The 15,328-nt window shown below is 50.6% G+C and overlaps 1 protein-coding gene across 1 annotated transcript; it reads left to right on the plus strand.

Moving 5' to 3' along the window:
• Positions 1–143: 143 nt before the first annotated feature.
• On the plus strand, positions 144–15,269 carry TTI1 (TELO2 interacting protein 1; the record flags this gene model as incomplete). Its single annotated transcript, XM_083873209.1, has 7 exons — positions 144–2,421; positions 2,886–3,080; positions 3,853–3,995; positions 4,815–4,955; positions 6,364–6,568; positions 7,252–7,339; positions 13,316–15,269. The coding sequence occupies 7 exons, from the start codon at positions 144–146 to the stop codon at positions 13,548–13,550; spliced, it is 3,285 nt and encodes a 1,094-aa protein (XP_083729335.1). The 3' UTR covers positions 13,551–15,269.
• Between the last annotated feature and the right edge of the window lie 59 nt (positions 15,270–15,328).

The following is a 15,328-nucleotide window of genomic DNA, read 5'->3' on the forward strand; positions in this document are numbered from 1 at the left end:
CACGAGACTTTTCTCACCGTGCCGGCCGCACTTCGCGGGAGCTTTGTGGCGCTGGTAGCGCGGCGTCACTTCCGGCACCCTCAGGGCTGCCCGGCCTGGCCCCAGCGCGGCCCCGGCCCCGGCCCCGGGCGGGACCCCCCGGCATGGCCGTGTTCGACACCCCGCAGGCGGCGTTCGGAGCGCTGCGCCCCGTCTGCGTGCAGCTGACGCGGGTGCAGACGGTGGAGAACGTGCGGCAGCTGCAGGCGCACCTGGCCGGGGTGAGCGGCGCGGCCCTGCAGGAGCTGCAGGAGTACGTGCTGTTCCCGCTGCGCTTCGCCCTGCGGGTGCCGGGGCCCAAGCAGGAGCGGCTGGTGCAGAGCCTGGTGCAGTGCATCTCCTCCGTGCTTGCGGCGACGTGCGTGAAGAAGCAGGAGCTGCTGCAGGAGCTTTTCTCTGAGCTCTGTACCTGCCTCGCTCCCCCTCCCAGCTCGGGCAAAGCCGCCCCGCTGTCCGAGGAGCTGAAGCTGGCTGTGATCCAGGCACTCCACACTCTGATGCATTCGGCTTATGGGGATGTTATCTTGTCTCTGTACCAACCTTCCACCCTTCCACTCCTAGGATTTGCTGTGTCTTTGCTTCTGACACTTGCAGAGCAAGAAAAAGCAAAGCAAATCAAGATCTCTGCTTTGGAGTGCTTGCAGGTCCTGGTTCTGCAGTGTGACTGCCAGGAGCACCGGCACCTGGATGAAGACGAGGCACAGCAATGTGGGGATTTGTTTGCTTCTTTTCTGCCCGGGATTTCTATTACACTGTCTCGAGTTATTGCTGGAGACATCAAACAAGGTCACAAAACCACCGTTTCTGCCATCAGACTCTTTTATCTGATTGTTGGTCTGGTCATGTCTGATAAACAGCTAGCCAGAATCCCAAAGAGTAAGGAAAAGCTGCCAGTGGAACACAGCAAAATATCAGAGCTAATGATCCACAGAGGACCTGACTGGACTAAAAGTACTGCTGACAAACTGTCTATTCTCTTGCACAAAGTGGTTGAATCTTCTTCAGTTCACCCGCACTGGAAGGTGAGACTGGAGCTGGTGGAGCTGGTCCACCACTTACTGAGGAACTGCAGTCAGTCCCTGGTGGACTCCTTCAGTCACCTCTTAAAGGCCTTGGTTGGGCTGGTCAATGATGAAAACAGCGAAGTTCAGAGCAGGTGTAACAAAGTTCTGCAAGGGATTGCAGAGCAGAGGATTGTGGCACAGAGCAGGGCTCTTGCTGATGTCCTGTCTGAGAACCTCCATTCCCTGGCCACGGCTCTTCCCCGCCTGATGAACTCTCAGGATGACATGGGCAAGGTTTCCACGCTGAGCTTGTTGCTGGGCTACCTGAAGCTGCTGGGCCCCAAGATCAACATTGTCCTCACCTCCGTGTCCCACCTGCAGCGCCTGTCCAAGGCACTGGTGCAGGTTCTGGAGCTGGATGTGACAGATGTGAAGATAGTGGAGGCCAGGCGCTCTGGGCCCCCAGGCCCCTTGCAGCAGGGCGTGCAGAGGGGCAGGTGCCAGAAGAAATACTTCCGCTTCTTCACGGAGGAGAAGGTTTTCCAGCTCCTTCAGCAAGTGTGTCGTGTTCTTGGCTACTACGGGAACCTCTACTTGCTTGTGGATCACTTCATGGGGCTGTACAATGAGTCTGGCCTGTACAGAAAGCAGGCAGCCATGATCCTCAACGAGCTGGTCACGGGAGCTGCAGGGGTGGGAGTGGATTTCCTGCAGGAGAGGGAAGTTCCACTGAATGTGGGTGATCTCAAAGGGTCCATAACATCCATTCTGGATGAGTACATGGACCAGGCAAACTGGTATTTGGTCACTAGCATTGACACAGAGGAAAGCAGCCCTGAGCAGTCAGTGCAGCAGGGACAGTCTGTCCGTGCAGGAGGGGCATCCAGCAGTGTTCTCCTTCTGTCCCCAGAGCCCCCAGTCACTACCCGCACCATGAACAGCAACATCTGGCAGATCTGCATCCAGCTGGAGGGCGTTGGCTGCTTTGCTGCAGTCCTTGGGAAGGAGTTCCGGCTGCTGCTGCTGTCAGCTCTCTACCCTGTGCTGGAAAAGGCTGGGGACAGGACTCTGCTCATCAGTGAGACAGCACTGGGGACACTGGCAGACATATGTGAGGCCTGTGGTTACAGCTCGGTGCAGTGTTTGATTAATGAGAATTCTGACTATCTGGTGAACGGGATTTCCCTGAATTTGCGCCATCTGGCCTATCAGCCACGTGCATCCCAGGTCCTGGACACGATGCTGAGGCATTCGGATGCCAGCTTGCTGCCACTGATAGAAGATGTAATCCAAGATGTCCTGTCTGCACTAGATCAGTCTTACAATAGCCAGGCTTCCACCTTCCTCAGGGTCCTCCACTCAGTGATGACTGCTCTAGGTACCAAAATGATGTTTGCTTTGTGTAATTCAGCCTTGCTGTCACTGAGGGTACTTGTCTTGGACTTTCCACTTGCCATGGGAGGTTCCAGGTAGCCAAGGTGTTGCATTGTGATGGCCACTGTGCTTTGCTTGCTGGGGCATTGCTCAAGCAAAGATCATCAATAGCTTTCCCTATTTAGTTTGCCTGGCCTGCAGCCTTTCACAGAAACATGGCCTTTAGAGGCTGAGAAAGGAAGGATTCACTGCCCCCATGAACATTCCATACGAGCACATGGCATGTATTCCTTTTTAACATTCACATACTGTCGAGGAGGTGACTGGGATGTGACAGCAGGTGCCTCAGTCAGGTGCAATCCCATGAGGTGTGAGAATTATCTCATCTCTCATGGAATCCATGGCACCTTGCTGACATGCAGGAGGGGATTGTGGTTGCTCAGTGACATGTCAGTTCCTTTTTTGCAGTGCAGTGGTTTGGGATGCCCAGCGCTGAGGAGCACCAGCAAAGGCAGACTGACAAGGGACAGAGCAGGGCTCAGTCCCAGGGCCAGCAGGAGGTGACAATGACAAGTCAAGACCTGGAACGGTTCTTCCTTGACTATGTCAACCAGAAGCAGATCGCAGAGGGTGATCTTCCTGACCTGGAGGAGGAGGAGGCAGGTCAGTGCTGTGCGTGGCTGGAGAGGAGCATGGTCAGCTTGCAGAGAGACTGTGACCTCCAAGGTGTCCTTTTGTCACATGGGGGCCTTGGGACCAGGCTGACAGTCTCAGGTCTTCTTTGGGCTGACCTTGGTTCTATAAAGTGCTGTTGGGTGTACTCACTTTGTTCTGTTTGAGTGGGGGAGCCAAATGTTGCAGATAAGGCTTCTCTAGCTCTGAGACACAAGCACACTGTGTTTTTTCTTAGCTCATAACAGTTTATTTGGGTTCAGGGCCTGAAGTTTCCCCTTTCCAGGATCGTATGCATTTTCCTCAGGTTCCCTTGGGAATCTCTGTACTGATTTCTCCTGGCTAATGATGTCACTGCTCCCTTCTTACTTGGCCTTGGAAGGCACTGCAGACATTCATATAAGGAACTTTTTAGTCTTCACTGGGCTGTGCTGCAATCCTGACCTTTAAATATTTCATCTTTAAATACCCAGGCTTTTCAATTTTAATAAAAATCAATGGGAAACAAGTCCATGGTGAGAAGAGACTGCAAATGTCAGACCAGCTGCATTGTCCAGTAAAGAAAGCGAACATTCCCTAGCCCCACGCTCTTAACTGAACCTGACACTAACTCACAGAACTCATAGGCTTAACTATATCTAAGCACATTAAAAAATGCCAAAGGCCTTACTCAGGATTTTGCAGAGTGGTTGTGGGTGGGTACTGTGATCTCCCAGAGCTCTCAAGTCATTTTCATGACTTCAGTAATGGTTTTGTCTTCCAGATGAGGTTCCCCTTGCTAAGCCAGAGGCCAGCTCTGACATGGAGGGAGAAGCTCCAATGCCAATACATGCTCAGCTGGCCAGGGATGTGATGGAGAGGTGCATCCACTTGCTGTCTGACGGGAGCCTCCGCGTGCGGCTGAAGGTCGGTAATCGCCAGCTCTGAGGGGACAGATGGTGCCCATGAAGGGGCTGGTAGCTCGTCAGCGTGTGTGCCATGCACGTTGGGCTCCCTGCCATCCCCAGGTTTGTGCTGCCATATGCTCGAGCAGGACAGATCCTCCAAACCTGGCAAGAAAAAGGGAGGTAGTTTTGTGGGAGTGCTCTGGATTAGGAATAGCAGCCAGGTGGAACAGAATCTTAAGGGTGGCTTTGTGTTGGGCACTTTCCTTGATGCTCGTGACAGTTAAGTCTTGTGCTTTGTCCTTTGGTGGAGGAAAGAGAAGCATCTTTCTCCCATCTGTGCCTCCCATCCCCCTTCCTCAGGCTGCAGTGCACAGGCTGATGAATGTTTTTGAAGTAGCTGGGGTGATGATAAGCAGGGCTAAAAGCCTGGCTTTTTTCTAATTATGAAAACCCTTTGAAGGTGGCCTCCTTTTAAAGTGCAAAGTGAGATGGAAAAATGAGGCATAACCCAGATTCTCATCCCAGCAGTCCCAGCTCTGCCAGGTGATCTTGCTGCCACAGCCGCAGTGGGCTCCAAGTGTGCAGCTCAGCCTGTGGGATCAGGAATCCTGCCCTGCTCCCAGCCCTGTACCCAGCACAGGTTGTGTCACTGCAGTGCTTGTCCCTTTCCAAGCAGGCCTGATCTCTAGGCACTGTTCACTTGTCCCCATTCATGCTGCAGTAACACTGCACCCTTTGCTGTTCAACCCCTCCTCCTGGCTTCCTGACGTGATGCTGGGATCCACCTGAATGCCTGGCACTGCAGCACTCAGAGTCTGTTCCCTCCCCTCCTGCCCAGGTCCTGGATGTGCTGGAGCTCTGTGTAACCATGCTGCATCCTCATGGAAACCATCTGCTTCCCATGGCTCACCGTGTCTGGCCAGCTCTTGTCTCCCGGCTGATTAGCGACGACCCTCTGGCAGTGCTCAGAGCCTTCAAGGTATGGTGGTGGCTGCCAGCAGCATTTCCAGCTGGGCCTTGGGCAGGAAGTGCAGCTCAGGAGAGAGCACCAGGGTCCTGCAGCAATGTTTAAATGTGGTTTGCAGCATGGGGTCACCATGCTCTGCTGTGGGTGGGTTTGTACCACTCTCCCTGCAGCTTGTCCCCAGGTAAACCCTTGATGCTGTTCCTGGGGAAAGCAGCAATGTTGGTGGTTATTGCAGGGATGAGAAAAACAGCACTACAGCCTGAGCAGCTGTTAGGGACATCATACAGTGTAGCTTGGCCTTGCTGGAGTCACAGTCCCACCATCCTCTTTGGTAGTCTCAGATTGAAGATAGGGGAACATTTCATGATTGAGGCATTGGCAAGGGAGGAGAGAGGTTGAACAAAGACTTGGCCCTATAATTACATTATTAAAGAGCTCCTGACCTTGTCAGCTGGCTCCTTTCTCCTCCTGACTCACAGGCTGGCCAGTAAAGCATGTTTCCAGAGGTTGCCAGCCCTAGCATTGCAGAGGAATTCATCTGCTGGGCAGAGCGAGATTCATTTTAGAATCCTTCAGCGTGAATAAAGAGTCTTGATTCCCCAAATTCCAGAAGCCACACACTAGAATCTCAGAATAGCCATACCTATCATGTGTCTGCCCTAAAAGGAGGTAGAGATTACTGTACAAAAACTAATTAACTCTTGAAAAGTTCAGGTCATCATTACAATTTGCACCCAGCTTGGGTTTTGCCATATGAATTCCCCCCAAAGTGTCTTCCTGCCTAAATTCCAGGACAAGAAGTGTCATATCAGTGTAAAGCGAACACAACATAACCAGCATCTCAGTCCTGGACACTGAGACCATGAGCTCAGTGAAGTTCCAAAAGAGAGATCAGTGTTCTGGCCACATGGATGCCCCTTTGTCTTTACATGCGTTTAGGGCCATTCTCTACCCAAGCTGAGTTTGATCCTGGGCACACGCCAGTAGTGTTAGGTGCCCTCTTCTGTGGCCACTTGGCCTTTCTGCTTGCTGACGTGCTTGGAAAGATGGGTTGTCTGCACCATAAAAGAGATTTAAGGATATAATGATATTTAATGGCATTTTCCATCAGAGACTCCTCCACTAATTCTGAGTAAGGCTGCACAGCTGCTCTTACCTTTAGTGTGCTAATGAGGGAAGGGCAGCCCAGGAGGTCAGCCAGGTGACACTGCAGAGCAGGGTGCAGCTCACTCAGCATCTCAAACATTCACCTTCTGCTCATTATGGGGAAACTGGGGCAGGTGTGGTCACAATGCTCTCGTCTGCAAAAACAGTTCTCCAGGGAGAGTGAATGTCTGAATCCCCCAGGCTGGTGTGGATCACTGAGCTCTTTCCAGACCAGTGTGTGTGCACTATCCCCTGTAACTGTTGTCTCTCACAGGTGCTGTGTACCCTGGCTCAAACGTGTGGGGACTTCCTGAGGCAGAGGTTCTCCAAAGATGTCCTGCCCAAGCTGACCAGTTCCCTCCTCAGCCAGGCCCCAGTGAGTGCCAGAGCTGGGCCCGTATACAGCCACACACTGGCCTTCAAGCTGCAGCTGGCTGTGCTGCAGGGCCTGGGCTCTCTCTGCGAGAGGCTGGACATGGGTGAGTACCAGGGGAAGCACAGCTTGTGTGGATCTCTGACAGACTTTGCTCTCTCCTCTCAACTTGCTGCTTCTCCTCCTGCTGCCCATGGAATTGATTTCCTGATCTTCTCTAGCATGAATCTGTTCTCCTTGGGAGCTCTGCAAAGAGGTGCTGGGCACTCTTTTCTCCTCAGGAGACAAATGGGAGAGAAGGTTCCCACCACACACAAAATCTCACTGCTCATCTTACTTGTGGATGAGAAGAAGATATGGAACAGAGTCCCTGCATTGCTGTGGGGCCTGTAGGGCCACACTTTGTTCTTACTGGACAAACAGGAGCCCAGATAAGACTTCTGGCTAGCTTGACTGGTTCCATTGTGGACTTATCTCTGGGTGACCCTTTAAATCCAGCACATCACACTCTTCTATTGAATGAAACTCTGAAATTCTCCCCAGGTGAAATTTCTGGAACTGACTTTGATGAGGGAGAAGGTTTGCTGGCTAGTTGCTCTTTTCCTTTCAGTGCCCTTGATTGCTTTCCTGGCTTTGCAGCAAGATGCTTAAAAGGCAAGGTCAGAAGAGCTCCAGGTCAGACAGCTCAAAGGCTCTGAAGCCTCTGCTGCCAATTTGGAGCTGATTCCATTAGGCAGCAGCTGCTGAGGAGGTCACCTCCTACCCTTCTTTCCTGTTCCATTTCTGCAGGCGAGAGTGACCTGAATAAAGTGGCAGATGCCTGCCTGGTTTACCTCAGTGCCAAGCAACCCGTGAAACTGCAAGAAGCTGCCCAGAGGTAATGTCTCTTAAATGCAGGTGTGTTGGGTGTACAAATAGGGGGGGACAGAGGGAGCATGGTGATCCCATTCCTTTTGCACTTTTCCTGTTCCACCTTCCAGCATGTTCAAGTCCAGTACAACAGGGCCTCTCTTGGAAGTTTTCTGTGGTGAACTATCATTTACTCCTCAAAATGAGTTAGAGAGGTCAGCTGTCAGCTTGCTCAGACAGTACAGGTGACCTTGCAGTGCATTTGGGGACAGAGGGGAGGATGTGCTACTTTCTTTTTCCTAACCAAATACTTGAAGCTCTTGGCCCACTGGTGGCATCAAACTGCAGAGGGACGACAGCTATAGAACAGCTATGTGCCAGGCATTCCCTTGTATTTTATCACTTAATACCTTCTGCAGGCTGGGGGATTTACTTCTGTTATCCTTCCGTTTTCCCTGGGCTCCAACCCAAGCTCTGCCAGGTGGACCAGAGTTTATTTGGGAAGCTGTCAGTCTTGGCACCAGTGTTGCTCTGAGGAGGCTTGGGAGAGTCTGAAAGAGCAAAGACAGTTTAGGTGAACACACTCCAGGTCTTGGAAGTGTTGACAGACATACTTTGCTGCTTGGTGTACAAAATCCTGCTCAGCATGTTCTGCTGTCAGGATAAGAAATCACTGTTGTCATATGTTGTCACCTGGAACCAAGGCCGGAGATTTCAGGAGACAAAACGAGTGCAGGTGCAGAACAGGGGTCATAAATCAGAAAGCCCCTCTGCCGAAGGATGGGGGTGAAAGCCACCCTCTCCCTTCCTGTGTGGCCAGCCCTGCCCTCCCCCGAGGGGAGGGGAAACCAGCAGGTTCCGCAGGCTCTGCGGTTTCGGATTTCCAGGGCAGGCTGCTGGAAAGGGAAGCAAAGGGAAGTGCGGCCCATCCGTTCCCTTTCACAAAGCACAGGCTCCCGGGGGTGCAGGGTGTGAAGGGCTTTGTGTGGCTGGGCAGCAGTTCAGAGGCAGCGCTCTCGGGAGCTGGAGCATTCCTTTGTTTGTATCTCTGCGCGGGTGGGAGCAGGTTTATTTTTACCTTGGAGGCTTTCACGGCAGCACAGCAGGCTCTGGCAGCATTTGTTCTGCAGAGGGGCTCTATGCTGTGGGAGTGCATCCCCTTAATGCAATAATGCCTCAGTCTGTGCAAGCAATGCTGGATGAAAAGCAGAACACCAGGATTTATCTAGATATTTGGAAGCTGAAGCTTTTAAATCATTAACCAAGCAGCTTGAGAAGCTGTGCAATTTCCCCCCCAACAGCAGGGGTAGGGGGAATATGAAATGAGCCCTGTTGGAAGCTGTATGGTGAAGTGAGCTCACTTGTTGAAGCAAAAGGGTAGCAAAGTTCAGGGCAAGTAACATTTTTCTCCTGTATGTTACTTTTATTATATTTTAAGGGGGAAATGCTGTATGTTTTGCTCCTCCCCCCATGCTTTTGATGCAACATACATATGTCAGTGAACCAAGCTGCTCATAGAAGCCCTTGCTGTCTCTTGTTTAATTCCATTGCACTGAGGCATGCATCATGCCTGGCCTGACACTATGGACATGGCAGCATTTGGAAATTTCTCTTGGGTTTAACTTTTTCAGTTCAGAAGATCCCTGGTCTTGGAGCCTGGATGTATCAGAGTTCGTTGTATCACACTCACTTTTAACAGTATTTCCCTGATATGAGATTTCAGCCTGGAAAAGTCAAAATTAGTTTGGACCATAACAATCAGCTCCTGTATCAGGATAATAATCACTTCTCAGCCACCCTTCCATTTCTGTTCTCCAGCTGCTGAACCACCACATTCCTGTGAGTTCTGGCTCTTCTTGCTCTCCATGTGTCTGAAGGTAATCCTGCAAATTGACACAGGCTGTCACACATAAGGCCCTCTCCATCTAAGCAAGGGCAATGTTATCAGCCTGATACATGAGAAATTCTGCATTTTAAATGCTTCTAAAAACAGATAGACCAGAACTAATCTTAGCCCCAGCCTGAGCACCAGTGTACGTCACATAACTCAGCTTTATCACTGCAGAAATCATATGAGGTAAAAGGATGTTTGGAATCAGCTTGCCATGGTGATTTATACTAACTGGCCTTTGCTCAGCTCTTAGGATTCTTATTCAGCTGATGGGTTGTGACCTGTCAAGAGCAAGGTCAGGACTTGCAAAGTCAGGTAACTCAAAAAATCATACACTGACTACATGAGGATTTTGTAGGCATGCAAAAGGCTGAGTGGGAAATTTTGGCCAAGGTGCTTGAGCCACACAAAAAAAAAGAAAAAGAGAAAAAGGAAAAAGGGAGTTTGGCTATCATCCAGGGATGTTATCATGCCCCAAGGAGTCTGCTTAATCCCATTTATGGGACCCTGTAGCTTTATTAGATGAAGCTGTGGGAGTAAGTGATTTTTGTAACTGCAGTTTCATGCAATACTCAACAGGCAAAACTAGATGCTGGGGAAAAAAAGAACTCCAGGACATCTGAGGAAGAGAAAATGGGACAATAACAATAGGCTTTACTAGAAGATGACTACTGAGAGTATTCCAAGAGAGTATTATCTAAAGCTTTTTAAAAAACCAAACAACAAACAAAAACCAAATGCAAAATCACTAAAGGGACCAAACCTACTGAAGAACAGTTTGGGAATGCCAAGGAGCACTAGATAAGTCTTTGCCATCATTGAAGAAGATGATCCTGTGCAAGGGTGCTGAACTGCCCAGAAACACTTGGGCAAGAGAGGGGAGCATTTGGGGCCCCACCACTGGGAACAAGGCTGGGGGAGATGGTGGAAACTGAAAGTCACAATATGTAAATCTGAGCTTCTCATCAATTTGTGAAGTCGCATCATCCCTGATGAGCTTTTCACTTCAGGGAATAAAACCTTGAAAGAAAAGAGATTAGGAAATTGTCACTGGCCCCTGTCAAACTGACAAGTAGTTTTCCATTCTTTCGGTTTCAAATGACTGTTTTGAAATTGACACTTAATTCCTACTAAATGTTTGCAGCCCATGACCTTTCAGTCAGTGGTCTGAATAGGAATGATTTTTTTTTCCTCTAAGATGCCAAAATAATTTCCTCAGTTCTTACCAAAGCCTGTGGTGGGCTGTATCCAGTTAAACATTCAGCAGGGATGAGAAGCCAGGAAGCCTTGTCCTTCTCTCAGTCTGCTCACCTGCCATGGCTTTGCTTGGAGCTTGGGAAAAGACAAGGCAACAGAATAGCCAAATTACTCTGTGCTAGTAGAATAAGTTTAGCACGCTTAGGACAGATATGAGCTGTTTTGGGACCTTTTTTAATACCAAGGTTGATTATGCAGCTTACCTCTTCTGCTTTGCTTGTGTGGTTTGTTAGATATTCATTGTCAGCTGTCACTCCCAGGCTGGATTGAAGCACGTCAGAACAGCCACCTGCTCAAGGCAAAATTCAATAAAGTTATATTTAAGAAAAATGAAAAAGAAAAAGGCAACAACAGAAAACAAACTTGGATTAACCCCAGGATTCTTTGCTATGGAAACAGGTTGCTTGGAAACTACCCCAGAGTTAGTTTGAAAATGTAAAAGTCAAGTTGTTCTTTAAGCTGCAGAGCACTCCAGGCTATCAGGGATAATCACAGCCTCGAGCCATTATGGGCACCAGAGGCAGTGAGTTCTCCAGGGTGTGGATAATCTCTGAGGGTCGCTCTACCTGGAGCAACTGATTGGGAAGAGGTTGGAGAGCAGAATGTCTGTGCTGTGAGTGTAAGAGCTACAGCTGTGTGTGTGCTGGGAATCAGCAGCTTGCTGCACAATATTCCCCATTCCCGTGTTCACAGCAATTCGTTGTCCTCGCCTGCTCCCATCCCAGCCATAAGGAGTGAGGATTATCTCTGCAGCTGCCCACCAGCAGCAGCCCATTGAAAACTGGGTGGAACCACTGGGAGCTGGTGTTTGCTGGCACACAGAGCTGTGTGCTCCCACTGTTAAAGTCAGGCTGAGGGCACAGGCAGAGCATTGTCTGGAGAGCTGGAGTCAGGATGGCAGCAGTGAGAGCTCCACACCCTGCCCCTACCAGCCCCTCACCTGGGCTGGCACTAGTGGGGCCAGTCCTCCCCTTCCAGTCAGCAGAGCTGCAGGAACAAAGCCAGGGGAATGAGGAGTCCTGTGAGCTCACCTGCCTCTGGCCAATCCACAGAAAAAAGGTTGTGTTGCTGAGGCAGCTGTTGCCAAGCCCAGCTATCGCTGTAGAGCACATTCCCACTGGTTTCTCTGGAGCAGGCAGATTGGCACTGCCAGCACCTTTGGGAGGGGACACTGTCAACAGCTTCAGTGGTGACATCTCCCCTCTTGCTGTTCAGAGATCTGCACTGAGGGACAGGTGAGATGTTAATGGCAGAGAGGCAAAAGCAACAGCTTTGGCTGTGCATTAGTAAGAAGTCACATCCACAGGGTTATTGTGAAGAGGAGAGGGAGCTCTCTCCTACCTTCATCTCATTTCTGTGCTCTTTCACGTTACCCATGGCACTGCACTCCCTTTCAGAGGAGAGCTTCTCAAAGGGATTTCTCCCTGCTTTGGAAGCAACCTCACTTTAGGGATGAAAGCTCTTCCAGGAGAAATTTGGACAGCAATCAGATCTGGATTTTGTGTGGCTTTTGTAGCAAGTGATCTTTGCTTTTAGAGAGGGAGTTCAGTCCTGTGCTTCTTGGGGGAGCAGAGACAGACCTACCCTGGGATTTCTCTTCCCATTACCTGACCTGGCAGCTGCTCTCCTCACAGCTCCATGATTTCACTGAAAACTAGAGACCTGAAGATGCATGGCTGGGCTTTACTGGGATCTTGGAAAACTGCACCATGGGTGTGGTGAGTGCTGAGTGCCTTTGGTGCTCACAGAGCACTCAGCACCATTCAGGAAGAGGCCTTGCAGATTCCATTCTAACTTTGTTCATGGCACAGCCAGAGAGTTTAATACCAGTTAAGCCCAGTAAACCTTCTGTGCATTAAACCCTGACACAGATGTAGCTAAGCCCAAAGGTTGCTGCAGGGAGAACTGGCAGGAGGGGGTGGGTAAGTGTAGGTCACACAAATCAGCATTTGCTCTTTCACTCCTTGAGCTTCCTGCTCTTCAGCAGCAGCTGTGTCCCAGCAGCTCACAGCTGGAGCCCTGTGTGAAGGGCATGCTGGAAAGGCAAATCCCATCTTACTGAGGTATGGAAATGCAAAGTGAAAACCATCTACACAGCAGTGAATCTTCAGAGGAAGTTGTGATTGCTCTTTTCTTTCATTCTGTTGTTAATGGAAGTTGTGTTTGGTTTTGGTTTAAAATACTGCTTTGTGAAAGGTCCTGTGAAGAAAAACAAAAATTTGGAGGCAGCTAATATGGACTTGGAATGGTGGGAGAGCTCACTTGAGCAAAAAGCCCTCAAATACAGCATTGAGCTTCCCTTAGGGCCCAGCCTAGGCAGCTGTCCCCAAATACTCTTGGATTTGCCACCTCTGGAAAGGCAGAGAAGCCCAGATGGGTTAACTCCCTCACTCCCCAAAAACCAGGGAGGGTGGTGAACAACATAGGCAACTTCTCCTAAGATCTCTGCAGGAGCTGTAGTGCAAAAGATCCCAGATATGCATAGCACAGGCAGTCACCCGCAGTCACCTCCCCAGCATGTGGGACAGGCAGGTTTACACTTGTGCCAGTACGAACTCACACAGTGCCAGCACCAAGCCTGGGTCAGTTCTGCACCAGCTGCTTGTTTGATGTCTGTAAGTGACTGTGTGGTATCATAAATATCCTTCTCCCACATGCCATTAGCTGTGAGACACAGAGCTGCTTCCTGGGGCATGGAGGGCACTGCTCTGCCCTCTGTAAAGAGCTGATTTTGTGCAGCTGCCAGAGATTGCCAACAGCATCAAAGAATTCCTTAGCTCTTAATAACCCCGTTGGATGCCAACCGAAAGGCCTTGTCCTTACATTTCTTTCCTCTCTTCCTACTGTTTTCCAAAGTGTTTTCCTGCACTTGATGCACGTGGACCCTGACAGCACCTGGCTGCTCCTGAGCGAGGTGTGCTGCCCCGAGGAGTACAAGCCCCCCCACGCCAGCCTGCACCCAGTGAAGCTCCGCGGGATGGGGCGGCCACGGAACGAGCTCACAGACAACGTGCTGCTCCTGCTCCAGAGGCTGCAGCAGCAGGAGGGCACAGCTCCTGGGACCAGCACACAGGAGGCATCTCCTTCCTGACAGACCTACCCAGCAACCAGGATGGGAAAGAGGAAACACCAGGATAGAGCTCACCTGGGAAAACCCATTGCTGAGGACCCAAATGGTTCAGGGGCAGAGGAAGGGCTGCCCAGTCTGGGGCACTGGCTGAGACACCGTCCCTGTGGCAGAAGGTTTATTTTTTGAAGCAGTGCTTGAGGATGAGGTGGGTACATGACCCTGACTCCTCCTGACTTGTGCCTCACCAGCACCATACGCAGAGAAAATGGCACATCTATTCCAAATTCTTCAGTATGACGAGTGAGTCATCTCCCAGAAATTACTTCCTAACCCTTGATCCTTGGGGGAATGCCCCTTTAGCATCCCCCACAACTCTCTGATCTCTTCACAGCTGTGATGATCCCTCCCATTCTCAGCTGGACAGTGACTGACAACTCAAAAGCAAAAGCTTTTTCTGGCCTTTACCCTTCCCAGGAAGAGAATCTTGTTTGGGGTGCACTATAAACCTGTTCTCTTTAAAAGCAGTTAATCTCAGAAGTTAAAGTGCATTTCCAATAAATTCCTCACCTATGTTACTGGCAAGAACAATGTGTCCTCTCAGAAGCATCAGGGCTGCTCCTCACAGCTGCAGTTTGCTGAGACCAGATGGAGGTGGCCAAACGTGCTCTGTTCTCTGTCTCACTCTCGGTGAGGTTCTGTAGAGAATCAGCCAGCCCTGATTTACGCCTGGGAGTGATTTACAATTTCTCCCATATCCAGATCGTGGTTCTCAGGCCATTTTTATCCCCCACCCCAAGGAGAATTAGATGAAGCACCTGCCTGTGCCCCAGTACAGCCTCTGTGCCTGTCCATGGTCAGTGCCAGCAGTGAGAGGGCCTGTGAGCACTGTGACACCCCAGCAGTGCCATGGTTTGTCCAAGTAGGTACAACATGGTACAGTGAGCAGAGGATGACTTATCTTATCTGAGGGTCAGCTCACTCCCCCTGCTGAGGGGCCTCTCCCCTGATCTGCAGCTCCCATGTTCCCAGGATCTTGCTGCAGAGATTGTCCACAGGCACTGCTTTGCTCAGCTTCTCCCAGACCCCACTGGCTCCTGGATCCCTCAGCTTCGCCCAAGCAGCTCCTGGCAGCAGGGTGCCTCCTGCCACTCGGGGAAGATCTACGCAAGTGAAGCAATAGGACAGATTTTGATTAAATTTGGAAGCAAGCTCAGAAATACAAAAAACAAAGCAATAAATAGATTGTTATACGGAGCAGACTTTGTGCATCACTGTTGGGATCCTGGGTCAACATCCAAAACAAGCCGCTGGCGGTGGGCCCAGGGGCACTGCCTCTGCTGCCACATCCCTCAGCTGAAGTTACTTCCCCTTGTCTCCCTGGTTTTATTCAGGCTTTCCTCCTGTTTTCTTCTCCAGGGAGAACACGAGTCAATGGCTTTTTATCCAGTCGGACAGGGCTGCAGGTCGGCTTTACTCTTTTTTAATATCTGTTCAGTGCTTAACGCTGGTTGGGTTCTATACAAAGGAGCCTTCAGAGCTGCTCTGACAGGGCAGGCAGGGAGGTGAAATACTGTCTTTGGTTTCCAAGTGCCCTTGGGGCTGGTGCAGTTTCCTGGGTTGTTGTAGCACTTGACAAAACTCATCCATTAGGTGCAGATGCTGCATCCAGCCTCGCTCTGCTCGGCTGTGCTGTGGTGGGGACTCAAGGAGCCAGCCTGCCCATGCCAAGGCTTGCCATCCTGCAGGGACAGGCGTGTGATTCAAGGGCAGCATTGCCCCATCACTGCCCAGTGCCCAGG

The sequence above is a fragment of the Zosterops lateralis genome (assembly GCF_965231275.1).
Source record: "Zosterops lateralis genome assembly, chromosome: 16".
In the NCBI taxonomy this organism is placed as follows: Eukaryota; Metazoa; Chordata; class Aves; order Passeriformes; family Zosteropidae; genus Zosterops; species Zosterops lateralis.